The sequence below is a fragment of the Mustela lutreola genome, chromosome 2 (assembly GCF_030435805.1).
Source record: "Mustela lutreola isolate mMusLut2 chromosome 2, mMusLut2.pri, whole genome shotgun sequence".
NCBI lineage: Eukaryota > Metazoa > Chordata > Mammalia > Carnivora > Mustelidae > Mustela > Mustela lutreola.
The window spans coordinates 221,078,864-221,104,855 of NC_081291.1; the positions used below are offsets into that span (position 1 = coordinate 221,078,864).

A 25,992-nucleotide genomic window follows, 5' to 3' on the forward strand; every position below is an offset into this window, starting at 1 on the left:
TGTGCTCTCTCAGGTACACAGAATCTCTGAAAAGAAGAAGGGCAGGGGGTGGGGGGCGGACACAGCGGCCTCCGCGGGGAACAAACCCTACTGGGCACTCCTGGCCCCCGTGAGCCCGCAGAGGGCCGGGCGGAGGGAGCATCCCGCCCCGCTGCCGGCCGAGCTCGTGGGCGCCGCCCCGCGCACCTGCCCGGCCCGCACCTGCCGGAGCTGCAGGCACCCGCCCCGCGCACCCGCCCGGCCCGCACCCGCGCTTCCGTCAGGCCCCGTCCGCCCGCCCTTGGCTCTCCTTCCCGGTCGCCGCCGGCCGCTTCGAGGCTGCGTCTCTGTCGCCGCGGGGCCCCTGCGAGGCTCGCTCGGGTCGCCACAGAGCTGCGCCTGGAAGATGCGCCTGGGGACGCCGGGTGAGTGCGACCTCCCGGAGGAGGGCGGGGGGACGCGGGCCGGGGAGAGCCGTGCCCTCGCCCTACTTGGGACCCCCCCCCCCCGCCGCCCCCGCCCCTGCGCGGGCCCGAGGGCGGGGCAGGCCCTGGGGCCGGGTCTTGCCCTGACCCTGGGATCAGAAGGTGGCTCGGGCAGGGCCAAGTCGCCGGTTCCCATGCGGATAGTCCGACACCGGCTCCGGCTCCGTGAGTCTGATGCGCTGCCTGAAAAGTAGGGGGGGCGGGCAGAGAGGAGGGGGCTCCGTCCAGGGGGAGGGCACGTGCTGCGGAGTAGGGGCACTTCTGGGCTCCCCCGCTCTCCGCGCTGCTCTGGCGAGGGTCGAGGGTCACTAGCCACAGGTGCCACTGACCAGCCCAGGAAGTCATGACAAGTGAGGGACCGTGAGGCAGCCTGCTTAAGTCGGTGCGGTCGGCTGAATGCGGAATGCCCCGTGGACTCTGGCTATAAAATTTCTGCTAGCATCTCTCTATAAGGCCATTTTTATATTTTCCAAATACCAAATTACTTGAGACTGCAGAAGGCTTGGGGGAAAACTAGGAAAAGGGGAAGAGGAGACGAAAGTCATCCCACGAGGCATGTTGTCTCTCAAAGCCTGCCTTCCGGACAGCAGCCTCTGCCAGCGGTCCCTGGTGCCTCGCCACAGGGCTCACTCTGGGGTTCCAGGTTAACCCGCCCGCCTTTGTTCCTCCTGACTGGGTTTGCTCTTTTCTTCTGGAGCAAGGCAGCATACCTTGTGCAAAAATGGGCAGGTCTGAAATGGCAAGTTCTCTGGGCTCCTGTAGTGGCCCGTTGCCCTCCCTGGAGGGCAGCTTGTCTGCAGGAGGTGGTGGACTAAACCATCCTCTTGCCTTGGGGCACACATTCCAGCTGTGTGGTCACACTCCAGAAAGTTCTAAACACCACCTTTGCGGCTCCATTCCCAAAGTTTGGCAAGACAGATTTCAAGGCTTTTCTTTATTGTGTGAAATAGTCCTGTTCTCTACAAAACTGCTTGTTTATGAACAGCAGTGCTTTTGGTAACTTGTGTGGATTGTATAAATGGGTGGCAATGTATGTTTCTTTTGCGGGGAGAAAACGTCTCCCTTGGGGCATTACTTTTACTTGATCTTAGCCCAATGTCCGAGAAGCGACGGGGCGTTATTATCATGCTAAGTATTTTGGAAGATTTTTTTTTTCATTATTTCTAGATTCTTAAAACATTTTGCTGGCTACTTGGTGGAAAATGCTGAGTGTTCTCAGACTACTTTCCATTACCGACCGCTTTTCCACACATGGCCCTTGTGAGTCACTCGTGGCCCATGTGTCTGTCCTTTTGCATAAAGCTTTGGCATAACCCAGATCTGTATTTATATGGATACATGTGCTTTAGAGAGAGTCGCCGCAGAATCTCAGAACCATGTTACTTTGGACTTTGTGAGCTCGGGATTTGGCAGCATTCTCGGAAGCGCCATTTTCCTGGATACTTGGGTCAAGCCCTGGGTCTGTCCCAGGTAGAAAGATCACGGGGTCGGGGAGGGGGGGGACATTCCGATGGAAGGAAGGGATGAAGTAAGTTAAGTCGCCACGGCTCTTCCCCTGTCCTGGGACAGCTGCCTAGTAGCAGTTATCCGAAGTGCTCAAAAGCAGGTCATTGGTGTGTGAAACTTTCAAGGCAGATTCCCTTCCACACCTCCTGTGATGTTCAGACGTGTCTGTTCCCGGCCTTTCTACCAAAAAGCCTCAGTCAGTAGGACAGGGACAGCAGCTACAAAGCGGCTCACCCACCCTCAGCCCTCTCTCATCCCCCTCCCCAAGACAAAAGGAGCAGATGTGGCCGTCTCCAGGGGGATTTGGTTTCCCTTTGGCAAGGCTGCTAGTGACAGCTTCCTCGTCCTACATCATGTTGAAGGAGATGGCACCAAAGTGTGTTCTTAGGGGTTCAGAGTTGCCTTCTTCAGGGTCCCCGGGGTAGAGGGGCAGGAGGGTGCCCTGAGATCCCCTGACCTGTTCCTGAAAGTATCTGGCTGCCAGGGGGACAGACCTGGGAGCCAGACCAGCTGGGGCCAGCCAGTCTCGGGGCTGGACACCTGCTTCAGTCCCCAGGGTGAGTGAGTGCACACCAGGTGGGACTTGAAGCAGTTCCCTGCGACAGGCTCGGACCCTGGGCAGCAAATGACCCAGGAACATTTGCATTAGCCTGGCCGAATGCAAATTGGTTTGGGGACTGCTGTCTTCTCCAATGTAAGTGAAGGGTCCGGGACCAAACTGAGACCCCAGGAGTCTGAGCGTGGGGAGGAGGGTAAGAGACACACACAGAGGCACACATGCAGGGTGGGTGAGGGTCTCTGAAGAGGAATTGAGCTGACTCACTGCCTGCGCTTGGACCTGGCCTTTGCTCCAACCCTTCCATGTGGCACCTGCTGGTCAGAAGCCCGGAGGAGGACATGTCTGTCGGCCACTGCGGATGACTTCATTACTTTACAGGAAAAGGCCAGATCCTGGTTACAGTATCACAGAACTCAGCATACTTCCTCCCTGTCCTTACTGCCCCGCCCCCGCCCCCGGACGCCCCACGCAGGTCCAGGAGCCATCTTAGCTGGGGTCTGGTTCCTACTGTTCCCAAATGAGTGCTCACCTGTGCCCCTCTGGGACTCGTGGTTCTTTGCTGCCCAGGGTCCGAGCCTGTCGCAGGGAACTGCTTCAGGTCCTGCCTGGTGTGCACTCACCCTGGGGACTGAAGCAGGTGTCCAGCCCCGAGACTGGCTGGCCCCAGCTGGTCTGGCTCCCAGGTCTGTCTCCCTGGCAGCCAGATACTTCCAGGAACATAAGGCCTGCACACGGGCTGCAGGTCCAGCTCCCCACTGGCACGGGTCTCCAGACTCTCCAAGCGGACTGGTCCCAGTCTGTGCAGCCGGATCTGCCCTCCGCCTGGAGGTGGTTCTGGCTCTAGGTCTAGGCTTCTCTCCAGTTCCAGAATCCAGCTGCTTCCAGCTGGAACTTCACTGGCTCACCCCTCACCCGAAGCACGGGGACTTTACAGCCGCGCAGGGAGCACTGGAGCGTGTCCAGGGTCGGGAGCTTACCGCCTTGCAGGCCAGGCCGGCCACGGTTCGCAGTTGCGCCTACGAGGACTCGTGGACTGCCGGCCGCTCCTTGTGGCCCTCCAGGTCACTTCTGCTCATGTGTCCTTGTTCATCGCGACTGGACCACGCCTCCCTGCCCTGTCGCTGTCCTTTACGCATGTGGAAGGTAGCATCGTGTTCTGCTCCAGGAGCTAAACAGCACCTCGGCTCAAAGACCTCACACCAGACACGGTGACTAGAAGGTTCTGCGGAGAGTCTCTGGTTCACTGATTGTCTTCTTTAACTACGACACTTGGACAAAATAAGTCCAGCTGTGATCTGACACACACGGACACACTGGACTACTGCTGACACTACTGATGCTGACTCTGCTTCCAGCAGTCATTCCACACTGCTCACTCCGTGTGCGTCCAACAGAATTTTCTAGAACCTCCACGACCCACACGCTGTCTGGCTCCGCGGGCACAGCCCTGGAGAGGGAAGACCCTCGGTGTGCTCTGCCAACAAGGCGTGCGAAGGGCTGGTGTGAGGGTGTGTGGCAGTCTGCACTGAGGGAGGGGGAGCCGCAGAGGGAGAGACAGAGGGGGCTGGAGGTCACGGAGGAGCCCACCCCGAGGCAGAGGACAGAGTGATGCAAAGGTACACGCAGGACAGGGCCGAGGCCCGCCTGGATCCGTGGGACCCAGCGCAGAGCAAGCAGAGGTGCCAGAACTGGCTCTCAGTTTGCTCCCTGGGGCTGGTTTTCTCTGCTTGAGGTGTCCCTTCCGTGCTGCAAACGGCCCTGGTCTACCCCGTCCCGCCTCTGCATAACCTTCTAACAACGTCAGACCACGTGGTCTGGAAAACGGAAGACTGTCGTGGGTGTGGACGCGCCCACTTGATAAAGACCAGCTCGCCCCGGTGAATCTGAGGGATCCCACCCGAGTCCGCCGTCAGCGCCGCCCGCTGAGCTCAGGGGCCGCCCCAGGCGCGAGCACATCCCTGTAACCGTCCACAGACCCAGAGGCCAGCCAGCGAGGAGGGTTCCGGGTGGAATACAGGGAGGGCCCCAGCCTGGGAGGTCTGGGCCTCTGCCCCTGCCGTCACGGCGCATCCCCAGCCCCACACTTCCACGTGTGAACCAGCAGGAAGGGGCCCTACCTCGGGCCTCAGGAGTCCAGAGCTCTCGGGTCCCACTGTGTCATTGGCTTCATACCCCGATCAGGCTCCCTTTCAGCTTCCTCCTGGAGCTCCGGGGCAGGGCGGAAAGCACCAGCCCTGTGGGCACGCGGCCAGCCCCTCCCTTAAAGCTGCCTAAGGGCCTGAGGACAGCCCTCCCCACTGTCCCCGCAGGAGCAGACTCAGCTGTGGCTGATAGAGCCGTTAGCAGCAGGTATCCTAACAGATCAGAGACACCAAGGGCTTTAGGCGTCTGTGCCGGGACCGGGACAAAGCTGCGCTACAGCCTCTATTACATCCCCTGCGATGCGTCCACACGTTGTCTGGAGCACGGGGCGGGAGGTTTCGCTCCGGGCCAGCGAGAGGGAAGACTTATGACGGTGGTGGCCTGGGGAGGGGGAGGCAGTAGAGACAAGAAGAGTCTCTGGAGGCGAGATTGGTGGTGCTGGTAAAGCCTGCGAGGCCGCCCGAGGGTTCCATCAGGGCGGGGAGGGGACGTGCGAAGGAAAGGAAGAATCCCAGGTACTGGCCTCTGACCCCATCCATCTGCTGAGATGGGCCACACGGGGTCAGGAGCGGCTCTGGGGAGCTGGGGGCGGTGAAGGGGTTTCCTCTGGGACATCTCAGAGTGCGGAGAGCAGGCTGGCATACGGCCCCCCCATGGGGAACTCAGAGCTGAGTGTGGGCAAGCTCAGCTTGGGATCCGGAGGAGAGGCCCAGGCCGTGCCCGGGGAGGGAAAGCCGGCGGAGAGGGCCAGGACATGCCCACAGAGTGGGAGCCCCGTGGAGTGTCGTCGAGGGAGGACCGGGGTGCCTGTCATGGGGGGACGGGCCCCGGCCGCATGGAGGATGTGGAGGCCTTGGCCAGCCCAGGAGGGGAGAGGCCTGGCAGCTGTGGGAGGGGTGGTTCTTTTCAGGTGCTTGGCCCAGTGTGACAGCCAAGGGCGTTGTGGGGTCAGGTGGGAGGGCCTTCCCCTCCCCGCCGCTCCCCTCCCTCCTTTCCTTCCTTGTTCTGCCTTGTAGCCCTTTGGGTGATCATGAACGAGTCCTGCTCCCTGAGATATTTAGTGGGTAAAATCGGAAAGGTCTGGCAGCAGTTTGCCTGTGAAGGGACAGGGAGCTGTCTGTCCCCTCAGCCTCCCCGGACCTCGGATTGGGAACACCTTTTCCTTAAAAACTGGGAGGAAGCTAGCAGAGCCAACCAGCCAGAAGGAGCACCTCCAGGGATTTGCCGTGGCTGCACAGCTTGGGTTTCCCTGCAAGCCGGTCTGTGATGGTAATGACGGGTCCGGTGGCTTTTCCCAGGGTCATGAGGACGCTGGGCAGGCTCACAGGGCGTCAGGTGCTGTTCTCAGCATTAACAAAACAGTCCCTGCCCTCTGGACTTTGCAGTCCACTTCCAAAAGCCTCCTCCCAAAGGAATGAGCCACTTTGGTGTTTAGGCCCATGTCAGGCGTGTTGGGTCACGAGGCCACTAATGAATCACCAGTGTCACCATCTGAGGAAGCTCTAAACAGCAAACAGAAAAACTTGGTGTGGAAAACACCCATGTCTTGTTTCTGTTACCTGTCGCCAAACCCCAAATGCTTAGTCCAAGCAACACCAACTAAGCCGAGGTGGCGTCACTACATCCCCACCTGCCACTTCCCCGGGGGTGAACTTCTCAGAGTGCGGGGCAGACCCTGGTGCAGGAAGTGGGCTTAGGATGGCACCTGTCCCCCCAGCATCACAGTGACAACTTGTCTGTCCCCAGGCACTTTGAGGACCGTGGTCTTCTTCTTTGCCTCCATATGCGCATGGTACTCCGGGTACCTGCTTGCGGAGCTCATTCCAGAAGTCTCCCTGACCAGTGCTGTCTATAACCTCAGGAGCATCTCCGAGAAGCCCCTCCTGAAGGGTGAGTGCCGAGCCCCACCGCAGTCGTGGCAGTGAGGAGCGGGCCTGGCCTCCTCGGCTCTGCCCCAGCTGGCTGTTTTGTGTTGACGTTGGTGATGAGGATGGTGAGAGTCGTGAGAAAGTGAGGAGGAAGGGCGGGGGGGGGGGGGAGGAGAGGGGGCGGGGGTGGGGGGGGTACCTGCCCCTTCAGTTCCCATCCCTTTCCAAGGTCGACACCCCTGCTCATCCCTGTGTGAGACCCCCCCAAGGCAAATTATGATGATAGGAAAGCAAAGAAACCCCATTTTCAAGATGCGTTAAATAACAATCAGCGCCGGGAATACAAGTCCATGAGGGAATGACGTGACATCACAAAGTCTTCACTAGACTCTCCACTGGCAAACAGGCGGGACGCTCAAGGCGCAATCGGTCCCTTTTGGGGAATCTCATGGTAAATAGGCATATTTTTAATACAGACATAAATTGTAGAAAATTAACTTGCACAAATATGCAGAACTGGGTGATGATTTTAAAAATTTGTAAAAGTTGGGGGCGGGGGAGGGTGGCGCCTGGCCGGCTCAGGCGGTGGAGCGTGTGACTGTTGGTCTGGGGTTGAGAGTTCGAGCCGCACGTTGGGTGTAGAGATCGCTTAAAGAAAAAATGTTAAAAAATAATAAACCCTTTTTGAAAAATGTATAAAAGTGATTCCTTTTCAGATTACCTCTTACGACCCCACCCCCGAAATCCGACAGTTTCTAGAAATCAACTGTGACCAACTGTTTTATTTTTTAATTTTTTAAAAAAGAATTTACTTATTTAGAGAGAGTGCAGAGGGGGGAGAAGAGGGAGAGGGAGAGAGAGAGCATGTCAAGCAGACTCAGCACTGAGTGTGGAGCCTGACGTGGGGCTCCATCTCAGGATCCTAAGACCTTGACCTGAGCCCAAACAGAGAGTTGGACACTGAACCAGCTGTTCCACCTGAGAGCCCCTTAGTGTTTATACATTTTAAAATAGATTTTATTTGTTTATTTGACAGAGATCACAAGTAGGCAGAGAGGCAGGCAGAGAGAGAGGAGGAAACAGGCTCCCGCTGAGCAGAGAGCCCGATGCGGGGCTCGATCCCAGGACCCTGAGATCATGACCTGAGCCAAAGGCAGAGGCTTTAACCCACTGAGCCACCCAGGCGCCCCGGTGTTTATATTTGTAATAAAGTTTCCGCAGTGCCCATGCTTGCCATTGGGCAGACCCGGGAGGAGGCCCAGCACTGAGGCGGAGCCCTGCACGTGAGGTGTGGGGGACACCCTCAAGTCTTTCTCATTTTCTCTGTTCTCACATGAAACGTAAAGTCTGCCCAGGACATGAGTTTGCTCCTAGGAGCTGCCTCGATGCCAGCCCTTTCAGAAGGGCCCATTCACGAGTTTTCCACTCCTACCAATGCCGGCCAGGGAGGCCCTGTCACCTTCACCGAAGCTACAGCACTGTCCGGTTATTGGAAACCCAAAGGGGGCAGGAGCACAGTAGAGGGGTGGCTGCAGCTGGTGTGAGGGCTGCGTCCTGACTCTGGCTGGCTGGGGCTCCACTTTGGAAGGACGCAGCTTTCCTGGGCATCTGGTGGGCTCAGAGTTTGGGGGTTGAGCCTAGTGATTGATGGAGGGTCTGGGGCTCATGTGGCTAAGAGAGTAGAAGGCACTGCGCCAGGCTTGGGGCTCTGCAGGCTCTGTAGCAGGGCTCACTCTGTGCCGTTGTCAGGCCCCCAGGGAATGGCCTCAGAGAAAGCACAGGTGCCCTTTGGTTTGGTCAGATGCTGCCTCAGCCGGTGCCTGGCCCCTCTGGACACCTGTATTCTTCCATGCCTGCGGAGTACCCAGGGAGGTGGTGATCCCCGGCTTTGGACAGGGTTCAAGTACGAGTGGAGCTCCTGCCATCAGCGCGGGAACCTCTGTTGCGCTCGGCTCAGCACAATGACTCTGACACCCTCCTGGGAATGTCTATCTAAACGTCCTCAGTGACCCCTCATGTCTGGTCCAACGAGAAGCAAAGGGAGGGGCATGTTGACGTGTGAGATCAGTGTCAGGCATGGAGAGAAAGGGGCGGAGAAGCCAGAGGCACATGTGAGCACCTCCCCCCGTGGCCAAGGCCATCCAGACTGAGCCCACTTGCTCTTGGCCCTGACGCACACACGCCTCCCCCAGATCTTGGGCTTCCACCGAGTCCATGGGTTGCTTTTCCACTTCGTAAACTAATCTTAAAAAAAAAAAAAAAAAAAAAAAAGGTTTTATTTATTTGCCAGAGGGTGGGCAAGAGATTGAGCACAAGCTTAGCGGGGAGGTGGGGGAGACAGAAGCAGGAGAAGCAGGCTTCCTGCTGAGCAGGGAACCCAATGCAGGACTTGATCCCAGGACCCCAGGATCGTGACCTGAGCTGAAGGCAGATGGTCACCAGCTGAGCCACCTAGGCGCCCCTAAACTATTCCCATAAAGGGACCCAACTCCCTGTGTGGCCTCAGAGGCCCTGCGATCCTGGCTTGGGTTTTCTGAAGTTAATTCTTACCCTGTGAGTCCGTGCTCGCCAGGGTTCATACCACTTCATGTCGCATGCTGGCCCCCACCCCCGCTCTGCCGTCTTTAGGAGACTGTAAATCTGAGCCCATCCCAAGTGCCCCTGAATCTCTCTGGTTTTCTAGACCTGGTCCCTCTCTTCCTACTCCGGACCCTGGGCTGTTGTTAGGAGTTGGCGCACTGACCACTCTGGGTCACTCCGTTCCTCATACTGAGCGAGAGGGCTTCCTACCAGTCTGGCGCCTTCATGAAAGAGGCCTGCTGTCCGGGAAAGGCAGAGAACCCTGTGGCTCCCTCTCTCCTGGCGGGCCTCAGTGTCCCTCCACCACCCCCGCCCCCGGCATGGAGCAGGGCTGCTCTGGTTTTATTGTCTCCTGCCCCTTCTCCCCGGTTTCCGCACCAGCCCCCGCAACCCCTCTGAGGTGTTAAAGGACATCTTTCTGTTTGAATACCTCGTCGCAGAACCAGCTGTCCTATTTTGCGGATGTGTAGCTGTTACCAAAATGTGCTGACCTTCGGCCGCGGGCCGGGGGCCGTTTGGGGCAGGCTGCAGCTGTGCGTACTGGACCTTTGTCCCCGTGCCCCGCCCCCTTCTGCAGCTCTTGCGTTTGTGTCTTGCCCATTTTCTGCGGGCTGGTTCTGTTCTTGTTGATTTGCAGGGAGTTTTTAGATATGTTGGAGGCTGTCGATGCCTGTTCCCCGCATGGCATGTATCACAGTCCGTGATGATCTATCCTAGCCTGCTTTCTGTCTCTTGCACTCAAGATGAGAGCTACTCTGTTCACTGCTGTCCCTGTGGCGGTGAGGACGGCATGCAGTGTTGACAGGTATTTTGTCAGTAAGTGTCTGTGCAGGGAGAGTTTGTGCATCCGTGGATGAGTAAGTCCGGTTGGAAGCCACATACACCCCCCCACACACAGCTTAGAACCCCAGCCCCCAAAGATCAGTTTCAGGAGAGAGCCAGTACAGGAGGATCCTGTTGAAAGTTTCTCCCATATACTCAGATGTGAGGTCATTGAATCATTTTCTTAGAAGCTCTGGTGAGACCGAACCAAGCCAACCAAACCAGCCCCGTTGAGCCACCTTCCTAGATCCTCAGCCAAGATGGAATGAGCTGGAAACCGCTAACGCCTGCTGTCGCAAGAAAAAGCCGGAAAAACTACATTTAATTCTAATTCTGCCCCCAAGTACTGGTCATGGCCTTCGCGATCCCTCCTCTGTCAGGGAAGGGACATTGCCGGTGTCTCTATGTCTGAGGTTCTTCCTGGTTCCAAAATGAACCCTCCCGTGCAGAGTGCTGCATCGTCTAGCTGGTAGGGCCTTAGCAACCTTACCTGGCCCCACAGCGAGGGCACAGAAGCAGCAATGTCACTGTCCGTGGGGGGCCTTGGAGACAGAGGTCCAGGAGAGGCGACAGAGTGCCACACCCCACAGTCTCTCCGGGGGCGCCCTTCCTCGTCGGCATCACCAAGCAGGACGAACCGGTGTGCTGACATCTCGTCCCCCTTCCCCGTCCTGGGGCGCCCAAGAAACCATGATCACGACGGTCAGAGAGACCAGCACTCTTCGGTGGCTTCTGGGCTGTTATTTCTGTGGACTGGACTTTAATCTCATCCAGAACAATGAGGCGCGTTGACCTGGCTACAATGTAGCCAACGCAGGCCCAGGCAGCACCCTCTTGTTTGCCTGGCTTACGCAGCAGGAACACATTTCTGGAATCGCCTTGCTCACTTAAAGGGTGAGTGTGGTCATGGTTCCCAAATCAGGAAGTATTGCAGAAAGACAGGTTCCTGGACCCTGCTCCAGGAAATTAAAAATCTATGGGCTCAACGTGGAGTCTAAGAACCTCTGTTTGTTTTAGTGAATGTAAGGATAAGAACTAAGCTAAGAATTCTCTCGGCAGGAGAATGACCTCTGAAACTGCACTTCATGGCAGAAGGCCCGCCCTGCTGAGCCACACGGCCGGTCAGGGCCCTGGGCCTTACTTAAACCCACAGGCAGGCGTTTCAGGAGACAGGGAAGCAGGATACCGAGGAGCAGACCCACTGCTCCTCCTGGCTGGGCGTCCGTTCCCACGTATTCTTGTGGGCTTTACCATCCAATCTTTGGGGAAGGAAATTTCAGAAAAAGCGCTGAGGACCTACATGGAGCACAGTATGTGGTACTTAACAGATAGTTTTGGAATAAAGATCTGTGAATCAGGAGTGAATCTGGTGGGGAACATGGTCGGAGAGGGGGGGTTTGGAAAGAGCTCTGTCTTCTGAGAAGGTGTGTCTCCATCTCCACACCCTCACCCCGAACAAAGAATATGATCTTATTTCTTTGTTCCCATAATGACGTTTTGTGCTTCTAGGGAATGGGTAGAGTGTCAAGCAGGCCTTTCTGAAACGCCGCACAGACTACGCGACCGCGCCAGGCCCTGGGAGAAAATACCTCCGCCCTGTCCTCCCTCGTCCCAGACACATTGTCCTCCGAGAATCTGATGAAAGTCAAGGCCCTCCCTCGGGGAAAATGCACCTGTGCATACCCACCTGAACGGCACGCACATTCTGCTGGGGCCTCTGCATGGCAGGCCGCAGTCGCGGACCTGCCCTCGGCACTCCCTGCGAGGCATGGGGTCCTGCTCCCAGTCCACCTCAGCACCTCGGGGTGCCGGCTGCCCTGCGGTCGGCCGTGTGACCCCACAGGATGAGGACGCAATGGGAGATCATCCCCATGGGCCCAGGGACGGCAGTACTGGGAAACTCCGGCGTCAGGCCTTCGGGGGTTGCGGGGTAAGAGGATGGGAGAGATGGGCCGGCCGAGTCTTGTCTGGTTCTGCGCTTGCTGTGCTGTGCCGGGCTGGTCACCTTGTTTCCGTCCCTGAGCCCCAGCCAAGTGCAGCTGGGTGGCTCAGTGGGTTAGGGCTTCTGCCTTGGGCTCAGGTCGTGATCCCAGGGTCCTGGGATCGAGCTCTATCTACATCGGGCTCTCTGCTCAGCGGGGAGCCTGCTTCTCACTCTCTCTCTCTGCCTGCCTGCCTCTCTGCCTACTTATGATCTCTCTCTGTGTCCGATAAATAAAATAAAATAAAAGCTTAAAAAAAATCTGTTGGGTACGTGGGGGACGGTCCCCCTCTGCCAGTGAACACATCACACCTGTCAGCGTGCCCAGCACATTCAGGACAGACATGGTCCTTTGCATCACTGGGCTGAGAGGATCCCGTAGCCGTGCAGTCCTACAGCCTGTGATGAAGGCATAAGGACCCACCAAGACTGTCCTTCTCCAAGAGCAGAGGGCAGTCCGTGACTCTGGTGTCATCCGTGTGGGTCCACCCAGAAGTGGACAGGTCCCCGTGCTTGTTAAGGGGACAGCATCTCCTACACCAAGCAGTGCAGGTGACAGGTAGGATAAATGAGGATCCAGCCCACTTTCCAAGTATTCACTCGGGGGGCGCCTGGGTGGCTCCGTGAGGTAAGCGGCTGACTCTTGATTTCAGCTCCGGTCCTGGGATCAAGCCCCATGTCAGGCTCCAAGTCCACTTCTCTTCCTCTTCTTCTGCTCCTCCCCAGGTTTGCACACAGGTGCTTTCTGCCTCTCTCTCTCTCTAATAAGTTAATTAAAAAAAAAAAAAAGTATTTGCACTGGATTGGCTGTATACACAAGATGTCTGTAAGTCAGGAAATAGGACATACCTACTTTTTTCTTTTTTTTTAAGATTTTATTTGACAGAGGGAGAGAGCACCCAAGCAGGGAGAGCCGCAGGGAGAAGGAGAGGGCGGAGCAGGCTCCCCGCGGAGCAGGGGCCGACACGGGGCTCTACCCGGGACCCTGGGACCATGAGCTAAGCCAAAGGCAGACACCCAACCAGCTGAGCCACCCAGGCACCCCAGGACACACCTACTTTTAAAGAGTATGTTACATTTTCAGATTTGCTCAATGTGTTTTTAGGTGAATTACCTCTACATTTAAAGTAATGGTTATTATTATTAATTTTTTTTAAAAGAGCTAAAATAAATACACTGTAGTGTCCCAAATCCAGAGACACCGAGAATATATGTATTTATAGCACTTTTTCACATAAATGGTTGGACCCTTGCTCTAAACTTAGGTAGCTGGAGATTGAGAAAATCTTAGCGGATATATTGCTTGAAAATTTATGTAAGTGACATACTGCTTGAATATGTTTGATCTGTGTTCACCAACTTTGCAGATGCCATCTGTATGCACAGAAAAGTCTGGAAAAAAATGTGCCAAAAAGTAGAACAGTTAAGATTCTTTAGAGTGAGAATGTGTAGGACTTCTTCCTTTATTCTGATTTTCTTTTACTTCTGATTTCCTTCTGCAGAAATTAAATTAGGAAAAGGAATATCCTGTGGCCCTTTCTTGTTTAAAAATATCGACTAATAGGAAGAAAAATTAGTAAAGGTGGACCAGAGCTATAGCCATGAGCGTTCAGAAAGCCTCCCTGTCCTTTGTGGCTTTTGCACGGGGCTCGGGGCAGGGACAGGGTTCAGGTTCTCTGACGTCTGGAACATTTCTCCTCCTCCGAAGGACAGATGTCTGCTTAGTCAGTCAACAAACAGTGGGGCAGCTGTGTGTAAGCACACCACCTTGGGGCTGGGAGTAGAGTGGAGAGGAAGCAGGGCAGCAGGGAGGTCAGCCCCGGGGGCGGGGCAGGTGAGGAGGGACAGGGTGATGGGAGGGCTGTGAAGGGGCGCATACTCCCTGGAGAACTCTGTGTCCCCTGCCCCTACCCGGGGCGCCCCGAGGCTAGGGGCACACCGGCTTCCCCACGCTCCCTGCTCCAGCTCCGCGGGGCAACACACTCAGCCACCCATACCTTGAGGTGAGCAGGGAGGCTCACGTGCAGGCGATGGCCACAGAGCGCCCAGCCACGGGAAGGGCCCCCTCAGGCAGGTCCCCACCCCTGCCGATGGCTGAGCCCTGCAGTGTGGGTGTCGCTCTCGGCCCGCAAGAACAACTCGGAGACTCCGTAGCGGCGAACCTTCTTCTTTAATCGCTTTTTTCTTTCTTCCCCTTTACCCTCGGCGCATGCGTTTTTATACAGGCAGTGTTACCCAATCACCGCAGTGCTCATGCACCTCCCGCGAGAGTGGACCTAAATGAACAGTCAATCATATTCAGTCCCTTACGGCTCTTACAGTAGGCCTCCTGTACTGGCTCCTGACATCTCCCCCTTTTTTATTTATTTATAATGGCTGAGATCGTGCCTGTCTTAGGTTGCCAGTTCTCAGCACACATGCTTACCCGTCATCGGGTACTCTCCCTGGTCGAAGAGCCCTGTCTTAGGTTGCTATGGTGTGGGATCAGTCTTACCCGTCTTTGACTACCGATCTAGCATGCTTAGCCATATCCTTCCAATCTATTTTTATTGCCTCAGTGGCCGCTGGGGAAAACCCTGACCTCCCATGGGTGTTGGGTTAGGGGTCCCTTGTCCCTTGGGCCCGAGACCTCGGCCTGGAACATATCCCATGGCTTTCATCATGTTTCTTGCATTTTCACTATAATGATTCTCAGTAGTTAATACTATATTCATTTGCTCTAACACATCTCATCCCCAAAGGGTTACAGGGAGAGAATAAACATATGGCTGAAAGACTCCTTTATGACCCTCATCATCTTCCCAATCTAAAGATGCTGCGCTGACATCTGGGCTGTGAGCAATTCCTAGTCCTCTTAATGTTTGATTGGCCTTGACAAGGGGCCATTGTTTTGGCCGATCAGCTAAATTTATAATACTTTTGTCTGCCCCTGTATCTAACAGCCCCCAGAAGGGTTTTCCTCTTATTTTTAATACTGTCATGGGCCTGTTGCTCATATCCATAGTCAGACACATCAAATCATTTCCTGTTGATCCAAGCCCTCCATCTCGCAACCTTCCTGTAGACTTATATCTGTCATGGTGGCTGGGCAGGATTAGGAGTTGAGCAATCCTATCCCCAGGGTTGATAATGGTGATGCCTCTTGGAGAGGAAACTAAAATTTTTACTTCCCCTGAAAAATCTGGGTCAATAACCCCTGGGTGGATAACGAGACCTCTAAGAGTGGTGGAACTTCTACCCAGAAGTAATCCCACAGTACCCTCTGGCGGGCCCCCATGGAAATCCGAGGGCACCGCCTGCACACCCATTTCAGGGGTTAAGACCATTCGGGTGGTGGCACGCAGGTCAAGTCCTGCTGAGCCTGTGGTGGCTCTTCTGGGTCCGTAGGGGGAAACATCTGTCTCGCCTTCTGCGGCAGCGCCATGACCGCCCCGTACATTTGGTTCGGGCCCCAGGGGGAAAGGCCCTGCTTCCCGTTTTTTGAACTCCCCCAATTATTTGGTGGCAGCCGATTTCCGTCCATATCAGTGACTGAGCGGCAATCGCTAGCCCAGTGATTCCCCTTTCTACATCTGGGGCATAGCTGTGGTTTCGGTCCTCCATAACCTTTATTTGGATGCGCCTCTTCCACCTTCACAAATTGGACTGGTTGACTCTGTCTTCCTCCTCGTGCCTGGCTGTTGCGCTGTGGGCAGTCCTTTTTCATATGACCTTCTTGCCCACATAAGAAACACCCTTTGGCCCTAGCCCCATTTGCACCTTGCAACGCTTGTGCAAAAGCAGCAGCCATGACCTGGCCCTGAACTAGAGGTCCTGTGATATCCCTGCAGACCTTGATATACGCTGACAAGTCTTTCGCTTTCCAGGGTCTAATGGCTTCTCGGCACCATTTATTGGCATTTTCAAAAGCCAATTGTTTAACTAGGGGCATAGCCTGGTCTACGTCCCCAAACATCCTACCAGCTGTTTGTATCAACCTGTCCACAAAACCTGCATAGGGCTCATTCGGCCCTTGTAGCACTTTGGATAACTGTCCTTGCAAATCTCCAGCACCCCTTAACGTCTTCCATGCCCTCAAAGCTGCGGTTGCTATTTTGTGATATACCCCTGGCGGATAATTACTTTGTGCCTGTGACCCAAAATATTGTCCCGCACCTGTTAACATGTCTAGGTTCCACTGTGGGTTACCTGCTGCTGCATTTCTTCGCGCCGTGCCCTGGCAATTGTCCTGATTCTGAATCTTCCATTCTAAATATTGCCCACCAGATAAAACTGCTCTAGCCAAGTTACTCCAGTCTTCAGGAGTGAGGTAAAGGCTACCTAGCGTTTCAACCAAAGAAACCGTAAAAGCAGCCTGAGGCCCATAGGACATAACTGCTTCCTTCAGCTGCTTTACGAGTTTAAAATCTAGGGGCTGATGATATCTTTGCTGATGTTGATCTTCCATGACGGGGAAAAACCCTTTTTCTGGCCCTAATACTTCTCTCCAATTCTGTGCGGTGCAGCTCGCACAATAGCAGGCCTTGGTGCAGCAAGGTTTATACGGAGGAGGCCCCTCCTAAGGTGGCGCTGTTGGGGCTGGGCGCGTGGGCACAGGATCTAAGTTATCTACCACTTCCGTCTCTGTTTGTAACTGCGCCATAGCTCCTTCTTCCGCTTTTAATCTCAGCTGCGCCATAACTTCCCCCTGCATTTTGAGCTGCGCCATAGCCTTCTTTAGTTCCTCCTCCTTTTTTGCAAGCTCTCTTTTCATTTCTTCCACTCTCTGATCATCGGAGGCACCCCCTCCCGTCACTTCTCTTATCATCCGGACGGGCATTTTCCTCGTCTGAGGTTTCTTCTGAGCTTTCACTTTCAGAACTGGAATCTCTCCAGGATCCTTTGCAAGACTCCTCTTTTACCTGTTCTAAGATCTCTCCTCCCTGTAGAACCGCCTTGTGTATGGGTTCGCGGGATGATTGTAAGCAGACCTTCACTAAGGACCAAACAGCGAGAGTTCCCGGCACAGTGCGCGGGTCGCGCCTGAGGTCCTCCCCTAGATATTCCCATTGGGGAATATTAAGCAATCCCTCCTCTAAGAACCACGGAGCGGTTTGACCCACTTCTTTTAGAAATAAGCGAGCCTTCTTATTTTTCAAAGGGGTCCCATTTGCTTTAAGAATGTCAGTTAGCGGCCCCAGCACTTTATATGCGGCCATCTCGTTTCCCATCCCGGAAAGCTTTACTCTCGTCCTTATCCTAGGAACTTTGCAGCCATCTCGTTTCCCATCCCGGAAAGCTTCCTACGCTCGTCCTCGACTTGAAGAACTTTCCCTGTCACTAGACAGAAATAGGTGCACTCTTTACCTGATCGTCGCCAACTCCGTGCGTCTCTCACGATGAGATTCCCGGGTCTCAGCACCACTTGTCGCTCTCGGCCGGCAAGAACGACTCGGAGACTCACGTAGCGGCGAAGCTTCTTCTTTAATCGCTTTTTTCTTTCTTCCCCTTTACCCTCGGCGCATGCGTTTTTATACAGGCAGTGTTACCCAATCACAATGCAGTGCTCATGCACCTCCCGCGAGAGTGGACCTAAATGAGCAGCCAATCATATTCAGTCCCTTAGGGCTCTTACAGTAGGCCTCCTGTACCGGCTCCCGACAGTGGGGGTGCTGGGGAGGGAGCCCTCTCCCTGGCCTGTCAGCACTGACCTCATAGCACCCCCGGCAGCGGAGCCCAGTGCCTCAGGCTCAAGGGAAAGGAAGGGGGTTCACGATAGGCAGAGTGGGGGTCCGGGCCTGTGTGTACGTGTGTGTGCATGCGCGTGCGTGTTTCAGGGAGTGTAAATACACAAGCCGGAGGACTGTTCCATGTCTGGCTGTTTCCTAGTTCGCCAGCCCTCTCAGACCCAACGAGCTCTCTTTCATTGGGGTACAAAACTCACATTGTGGGGCGCCTGGGTGGCTCAGTGGGTTAAACCGCTGCCTTCGGCTCAGGTCACGATCTCAGGGTCCTGGGATCGAGTCCCGCATCGGGCTCTCTGCTCAGCGGGGAGCCTGCTTCCTCCTCTCTCTCTGCCTGCCTCTCTGCCTACTTGTGATCTCTCTCTCTGTCAAATAAATAAATAAAATCTTTAAAAAACAAAACAACACACATTGCGCGCGGGACCGTCCGGAGGCGAGCAGCCCCGGCAGGCGCGCCCGCCCCTTCGGAAGCTGTGACCCGGCCCCACGTCCTCTCCGCTTCACGTGTTTGTCATCGGAAGACAAACGCCGACGAAGTCTCCCGTCTGTTTAGGGGAATTTCTGACGCCGCCGATGAGACGCTGGTGACCCCTTCTCCCCTCCACCGGGGTCTGGCCAGCGCCAAGCCCCGGGGAAGGGCCGCTGTTGCCGGCCGGGCAGTGGGCTCGTCTGATAAACTGTTGCGGGCGCTGACTCCTACCGTCTTGTTTGCTGCAGCCCCAGCCCCTAAAAGGCAGAAATGCGATCACTGGACCCCGTGCCCCTTGGACAGCTACGCGTATCGCCTGCTCAGCGGGGGCGGCAAGGACAAGTTTGCCAAAATCTGCTTCGAAGATGAGCTGTAAGTAGGCGTGTTGAAGAAAAAAACAGAGCGGTCCCCCTCGATTCCTCCCCTTCCCCGGGGCTGGCCAGGCACCACATCTGCGCTCAGGAGGGAAGGGCCCGGCCCTGGTCCTGGGCACCGGCTCGGAGCCCGCTGTGGGACGGAGCGTGCCCCCGCCTTCCCTGCGGGGCGACGGGCAGCCCGCCACGGCTGGGTGTGTCCCCGGATGGAACTTGCCTTTGACTGCAGGCGCAACAAATATGTTGTGCTTCTCTTTGAACGGGTGGCAGGTCCTTCCCAGTCACAGAAACAACAAAATTCATCAGACGCGGTTTTGCTCGCATTTTATTTTACGAGCCTCACTGCTGAGATGAAAGCGGGCGCTGTTTCTCTTTGCCGCCCGCCGCTCCTTGCTCCGGGTCTGAGCGACTGCCTGACCCACGATAGCCTAAGTAAATCCCGCCACCTGGAACGGGCATGGCCTAGTGTTTGCACCGGCTTGGGCAGTCACCAATCGCCACAGACCGGATGCTGAAACAACAGACATGTATTCTCCCGGCCTGGAGGCGAGCCGCCCAAGGGCAGGGTTGGGTGGGGTTGGTTCCCTCTGAGGGCTGTGAGCTTGTGAAGGGCCCTGTTCTCCCTGTGTGCTGCCATGGTCTTCCCTCCCTGCGTGTCTGGGCCCCAATTCCCCCTCGCCGCCCGCCCTGCTCTGCCACTCTTACTTCGTTGGTCTCTGCGCTGGCCTTGTCCTCCTAAAGGGCATGTGGCACACTGGCACACGAGCCGCCTTGGGCTCAGCTTCCCCTCCTTGCGTGGCCTCAGCACATCCCCAGTCCCTAGTGGGAGGAGACGGGAAGCCTGGCTCCCCTCTGCGGGTCCATCGCTTGCCAAAGGCTTCCTTCACTCAGCCACGGAGTTTCTCCACAGACGTTTCTCCACACGCACCCCCGGGTGGGGCACCCCGTGAGCCAGCTACGATGAGAAACGTGGCCCTCGTGCTCCGGGGGCTTGCCTCACGGTGCAGGGTTCCCCAGCTCATGGCAGGCCGGCGAATGGGATTGCCAGTGAGGTCTGTGGATGGAACAAGGCAGGATGTGGCTTGAGAATGAGCCGGGTCCCCTGAGAAAGAAGTGGGGGGCCTGGGAGTGGGCGGCGGCCGTGGGACGGGGACCGGACGCTCATCCCAAATCGTGTCACCAGGAGGGAAGTTGTTCCGAGTCAGACCCCAGAACCTCCACAGTGCCCGAAGCCTTCTCTTGATCCTTCAGAGCAAGAGCACCACGCTTCCCTAGTGTAGACCAGACACAGAGACACCAGCTGGGTGGGACTTCCGGGAGCTGGGCCATCTGTCATCCCTGCCCCCCACCCCGGTCACAGTGCAGAAAAGGAGACGGCTTCACAGGCAGATTCAGTGACTCGCCCCTCGTCACCCAGCTAGTTAGCGGCCAGGCCCAGATTCCACCCTGGCGTCCATGTAGGTACTGCGTAGACTGACATGAGTCAGGCTGTCTAATGGAACAGCTAACGTACGAACACGGCGGGGGGGGGGGGGGGGGGGCAAGTGCCGCTTGCCTGCTTTCAAACAGTGTCCCAGGTGGTCTTCAGAATGCAGTGTGGCCTAAAGTGGGGTGGCCTCAAAAAAAAGCAGGTAAAAAAGAACAGAGGAGGGAACATGGACAGAGACCCAAGGGGAGCCTCTCGCCTGGCTCAGCGTGGCGTTCTGTTGTCATGAACTCCCCGAACAAGGAAGTGCTGGGTCGTGGCGACTTATCATCTTCTAAAGAAAAGATGTGTTTATGTAGAAAGACAAGCAGGCTCCTGCTGCTGGTTTCCTTTGTAGGACCAGCCCTCCCCGGGGGCAGCCACCTCCACGGCCTTCCTTCACATCCCCACACAGCAGCTCATGCCCACGCCTCTTGGTCCCCCGCGCCAGGCGTGATCCGGGGACCGGCTGCCGCGCGGCTGAGCAGTCCTTGGCCATCGGCTCTCCCGTCGTCCCCCACGCCGTGGTCCTGACTCGGTTATTGTCCGGCCTGCGCCATTGTAGTTTGATCACAACCCAGCGACTGCATAAAAGTAAGGCCGCCAGACAGAAATCCGAAGGGCTTTACTGGATCTGAATGTGCCATTGAGGGAGGAACGGGGGAGGACAATGGCCAGGAAGTCCAGACAGGAGTCACAGCTCCGTGTGGGAAGCCGGAGTAAGTGCGATCTTTCAGTGTCATTGTTCCCAGAGACCCGCATCCGTTACCTGCTCTTACCTGAAGTCACACGGACATGGGGAAAGCTTCCCTTTGAAGGGCAGAGTCAGCATTTCAGTCGTGACCGTGAGCGTGTGGTCTGCAGACACACCCAAAGGGTGTCCTCCAGGTTAGGTGGCTTTTTTTTTTTAGCCTGGCTAAGCGAAGGTCCTCCGTAGCTGAAGCATGTTGTGTGCGTGACTGTTGTGGACCCTTATCTTTTTGTTCGTTGTTGCTTGCTTGGCTTTCCATGTACTTACATCAGTGTCAACCCTAAGCATTCCTCTAGTGAAAATAAATCTGATCTCACACCAGATACTCATCAGGTTCATCTTCTGGAGCCTTCTGACCCACTCGGGTCCACCAGCTTGCTCTTAGGGCACCAGGCAGCTGTTGCCCAGCATTCCTATCCACTGCTGTCCTGGGATGACCTAGTAGCCCTCTCTGGAGTTGGAGCTCCACTTTCTAGGATACAGCACCTTCCAATTTCCTAGACTCCTCCTCTGTTTTGCTGAAGATAGGGTGATCAGACATCACCTGGGTGGGGCCCCAATCGGGTAAGGAGGGTGATTGGCCATCAGAGGGAGGGGGATCTGGAGAAACTGAGTTGCCAGGAATCTTCTGAAACTGGACACTGCAGAAGTAAACACAGAAGTCCAAAAGTCAGGCCTCATTAAAGAAGGAGCTCAGGCGACTCGAGGGCGAGTCTGGTGAAGGAGAGAATCTGTGTAGGCACAGAGGGACCCCAGGCAGGCCTGTTCCTGCAAGATCCAAGCTCTCCTGCTGGCCAGCATGGGTTCCAGATGCTCCTGTGGCCTTGCCAAGCCCTCCTGAGACCGCATGGCAACCTGAAGCACGTCCAGCTGGGCTTGGTCCCCATCCTTTGCTCAGGGTCAGACTTGTACTGTGGTCTGACAGCTCTCCGTGCTTAACCCAGCCCCTTCCCCACCTCCTCTAGTAGGCATTTCCCTATACAAATTCTTGTGTGTTCTATCCGGTTCTGACATTTGTCCCTCGGAGGACTCAGATTAACACAGCAAGAATGACTGTTTCCCCATAGTCTGTCCAGCACAGCACACTGACAGACACTTGGATCTCTGGCATTCTGAGAGATGAAAACAGAAGTCTCAGGTCAGATTTTTAACTTCATTGTTCTTGTTAAGAGTGAATTGAGGACCTTTTATGCTAAGAGCCTTTGTATTTATTTTCTGTAAACTCTGTTTATACCTCTTGTCCATTTTCACCTCTTTCCTTGGCCTTTCTTTGTCTATGTACAAGATTCTTTATATATTAAAGTAATTAGGCTTTTTTGTGTGTTGTAAAAACTCTTCTCCATATTTTATCTTTTCACTTACTTAAATGGTATTTTTAAATATGCTTGTGCTCTAGTTAATATAAGATCTTTAACAAAGAAAAAAAAAAACAAACTTCATAGTGAAAGCAAAAATTTTAAATTTAAAAAAAGCAACAAAACTAGAAAGCAATCCAAGTATGATGGTACCACAGAGAACAAATGTATCTCACATAATAGGAAGTGGTCTGAAGGTCACCAGTGAAGGAGAACAACTCTTAGATCATAGTACATCAACTCCCAATGATGCTCCAGACAAGAAACACATGCATACGGAACTGAGGTCATGGGGCAACCCAATGCCCTGAAAATGGGAGAGACAGGTGAATTCACAGCATCACACCTCAGCTAGAGCCAGTGTCAGACAGGGATCCTGCAGGGGCAATTGACTAGTTGCTGGAGACTGAATTTGGACTGTTTTGAGAGATTAAAACTCCTAGAGAAGCCCCTACACTCTCCTGGTTTTTCTGCCAGGAAGCCCACCTGGCTCAGAGTAAAGATCAAAGAAAAATCCCCTCATGCTTTTGTCAGGGGGAAGGGAGAGTAGCTATTCTGAAATATACCCACAGTGTTCTCTCTTCTCCTTAACAATGGTCTACCTTCAAGGGAAATTGTTTTGCCAGAGTCTAACCAATGTGAGTTTTACCAGGTACTAACTGCCCTGTTGGAGGAAAATACCCAGCATCATTCTTTCTCACCTTTCTGGATCACCTAAGGAGTGAAAGAAAAAAAAATATGGCCACCTGTGAAGGCCACCGCCTAGTGACACAGACTCACCAAAAGACTGAGACCCAATCTTAGGACTGTAGAACATTTCCCCTTCCCCACAACTTACCACCACATAAATAAGCTCCTTTAAAATAACGGGGTTACAGCACAAAAGAACCACAAGGCTAAACCCCAAAAAGGAGTCTCAAAAAATAAATAAATAAAAGATAAAAAGAGGGGCACCTGGGTGGCTCAGTGGGTTAAGCCTTTGCCTTCAGCTCAGGTCATGATCCCAAGGCCCTGGGATCGAGCCCTACATCGGGCTCTCTGCTCAGCAAGGAGCGTGGTTCCTCCTCTCTCTCTCTCTGCCTGCCTCTCTGCCTACTTGTGATCTCTCTCTCTGTATCCAAAAAAAAAAAAAAAAAAAAAAAGATAAAAAGAGTCTCTTGGGATACCCAAGACATAGGGGAAAAGTTTTAGTCTTTGACACCTACAGCCACAGCATATAACAAACACAGCTCACTCCTAGCCAGATGAACATAAAGATTTCAGAATAAAGTTCTATTTATCTCTGTTCCTTTTAACTGACATACAAATGTCTGGCTTTTAACAAAAATAGCAAGGCATACTAAAGGCAAACAACACAGATTGATGAGATAGGGCAAGTATTAGAAGTTAACTCAAATATGGCAGAGATTTTGCAATTAGTAGATCAGGAACTTGAAACAATGGTGATTATTATGCTCCAATAGAAAAGGTGGGTGGAATAAAGGAACATATGAGTAATGCAAGCAGAGAGATAAAAAAAAAAAAACCCAGGAAGAATCAAAAGGAATAGTGGAAATTGAAAAGACTGTAACAGAAATGGAAAACACCTTTGATGGGTTCATCAGTAGAACAGATACAACCAAGGAAAGGATCAATGAGCTTGAGGTTATGTCAAAGGGATTTCCCAGCGTGGAGGAGGAAAAGAAGACAAAAATGACTGAAGGAAAAAAACAAAAACAGAACAGAATATCCAAGAACAGTGAGACAAGTACAGAAGGCATAATGTGTAATAGGGAACCATAAGAAGGGAGAGAGGAAGGAACAGAAATATTTGAAGTAGTGTTGTGCTGGAAATTTTCTAAAATTATTGACATACACGGAACCACAGATCCAGGGAACTCGATGATACTAAGTAAGATGAATACGAAAACATCTACACCCAAGTATGTTATATTCAAACTACAGAAGACCAAAGGCAAAGAGAAAATCTTGTAAGAAGCCAGAAGCAAACAAACCAAAACAAAACAAAACAAAAACAAAAAACCCCACTTACCTATAAAGGAAGAAAGAGAAGAGTTATAATGGGCTTTTTTTCAGAAACCATGCAAACTAGAAGAGAATGGGATGAAAGCAAATGGTTGAGGCTGTTAGGTTCCCATCAGTGTATGAAAGTTGGTCCACCATCATACTCACCAATACTTGTATGGTCATTTTTCTAATCTTGGGCGTCCTAATAGGGATGTAATGGTATCTGAGGTTTAGTTTGCAATTTTCTAATAACTAATGATTGTGCATATCTCTTCCTGTGTGTTTATTTGCCATGTGTGTATCTTATTTGGTGAAGTATCTATTTAAGTTTGTGGTCAAGTTTTCATTTTTTTTTCTTATTACTATTGAGATTTCTTTATATATGCTGTATACAAGTCCTTCATCAAATACATGATTTGCACATATTTTCTCCCAGTTTGTGGCTTGCCTTTTTCTTCTCTTAACTGTGTTTAACAAAGAGCAGAAATATTTTAACTTTAATGAGGTCCAATTTACCAGTTTTTTTTTTTTTTTAATTTTAGGATCATACTTTTTGTCTCATATCTTAGATCTTTTTGCCTAACTCAAGGTCACAGAAATTTTCTTCTATTTTTTCTTTCAGAAATTTGATGGTTTTAGATTTTTCATTTCATACACTGTGAGGTAGCCATTTGGGGTTAATTTTTATGTATGGTATAAAATATGGATTGAAATCATTTTTTTAATGTTGGTATCCAATTGTTCTAGCACAATTTATTCAGAATACTGTCTTACTCTACTGATTTTCCTTTGCACCATTGGCAAAATCATGTGACTATATATGTGTGTATCTAATTCTGGATTCTCCAGTCTCTTCCATTTATCTGTCTGTCTTTTCACTATATACAATGTTTTGATAAATGTAAATTTACAGTAATTCTTAAAGTTTAATAACATAATTTCTTCAGTTTTGTTTTCCTTTTTCAAAATCATTTTCTCTATCCTAGATTCTTCCCATATTTATATGAATTGTAGAGTCAGCTTATAAATTTCTATGCAAAATCCTGTTGGTTTTTTATTGGAATTGCATTGGAACTCTAGATCAATTTGGGTAAAACTGACATTGTAGCAATATTTAATCTTTTACTCAGCAAACATTGTTGTTCTCCATTTACTTAAATTTTCTTTAACTTGATTCAGAGATGTTTTTATGGTATTCAGTGTACATATCTTGCAGCTCTTTTACTATTTTTATCTCTAAGTATTTCATTTTTGATGCTGTAGTATATTTTTAAAAATTTTTAATTTACAACTGTTCATTGCTTGTATATAGAAATAGAATTGATTTTTGTATAATGATCTTATATCCCACAACTTTGCTAAGCTCACTTATTAGTTCTAACAGTTTTTTTTTAACATTGGATTTTCTACATAGATGGTAATGTCAGCTAACTATCCCCAACCCAGCCCCAATAAAAGGCAGTTTTACCACTTTCTAATCTGCATGCCTTTGTTTTCTTTTTCTTGCCTGAATGCACTGGAGAGAACCTCTGTTACAATGCTGAATGGAAATGATGAGAGTAGACATAATTGCCTTTTTCCTTGTCTTGGAGAGAAAGTATTCCACTATTCATCATTAAGTATGATGTTAATTAGGGATTTTTTTGTAGGAGTCTTTCTATTTCAAGGTTTCTGAGAGTTTTTAGTCAGTGATAGATATTGGATTTTGTCAGATGTTTTTTCTGTATCTCTTGAGGGGATTATATGGTTTGTCTTTCTTAGTCTGCTAATATAGTGAATTACTTTTTTGAACATTAAACCAACCTTGCCTTTTCTGATAAATCCCACTTGCTTGTAATATCCTATCCTTTTAATATGTTGTTAGATTCAGTTTGTTAAAATTTTACTAAGAATTTTTATATCTGTGTTCTTGAGGGATATTTGTCT

General features: G+C 52.6%; 1 protein-coding gene across 2 annotated transcripts in view; it reads left to right on the forward strand.

Annotated features, from left to right (window-relative positions):
• The first annotated feature begins 484 nt into the window (after positions 1 to 484).
• The window catches only part of FAM3B (FAM3 metabolism regulating signaling molecule B), a 38,374-nt gene continuing 12,866 nt past the window's right edge, over positions 485 to 25,992 (forward strand). Inside the window, exons 1-3 of one of the 2 annotated variants that reach the window (XM_059164767.1) lie at positions 485 to 629; positions 6,418 to 6,561; positions 18,363 to 18,486. In XM_059164767.1, coding sequence (XP_059020750.1) covers positions 599 to 629; positions 6,418 to 6,561; positions 18,363 to 18,486 — 299 coding nt within the window. In that variant the 5' untranslated portion in view covers positions 485 to 598. The remainder of the gene's footprint in view (positions 630 to 6,417; positions 6,562 to 18,362; positions 18,487 to 25,992) is intronic. The other variant, XM_059164768.1, reaches the window with a different exon arrangement.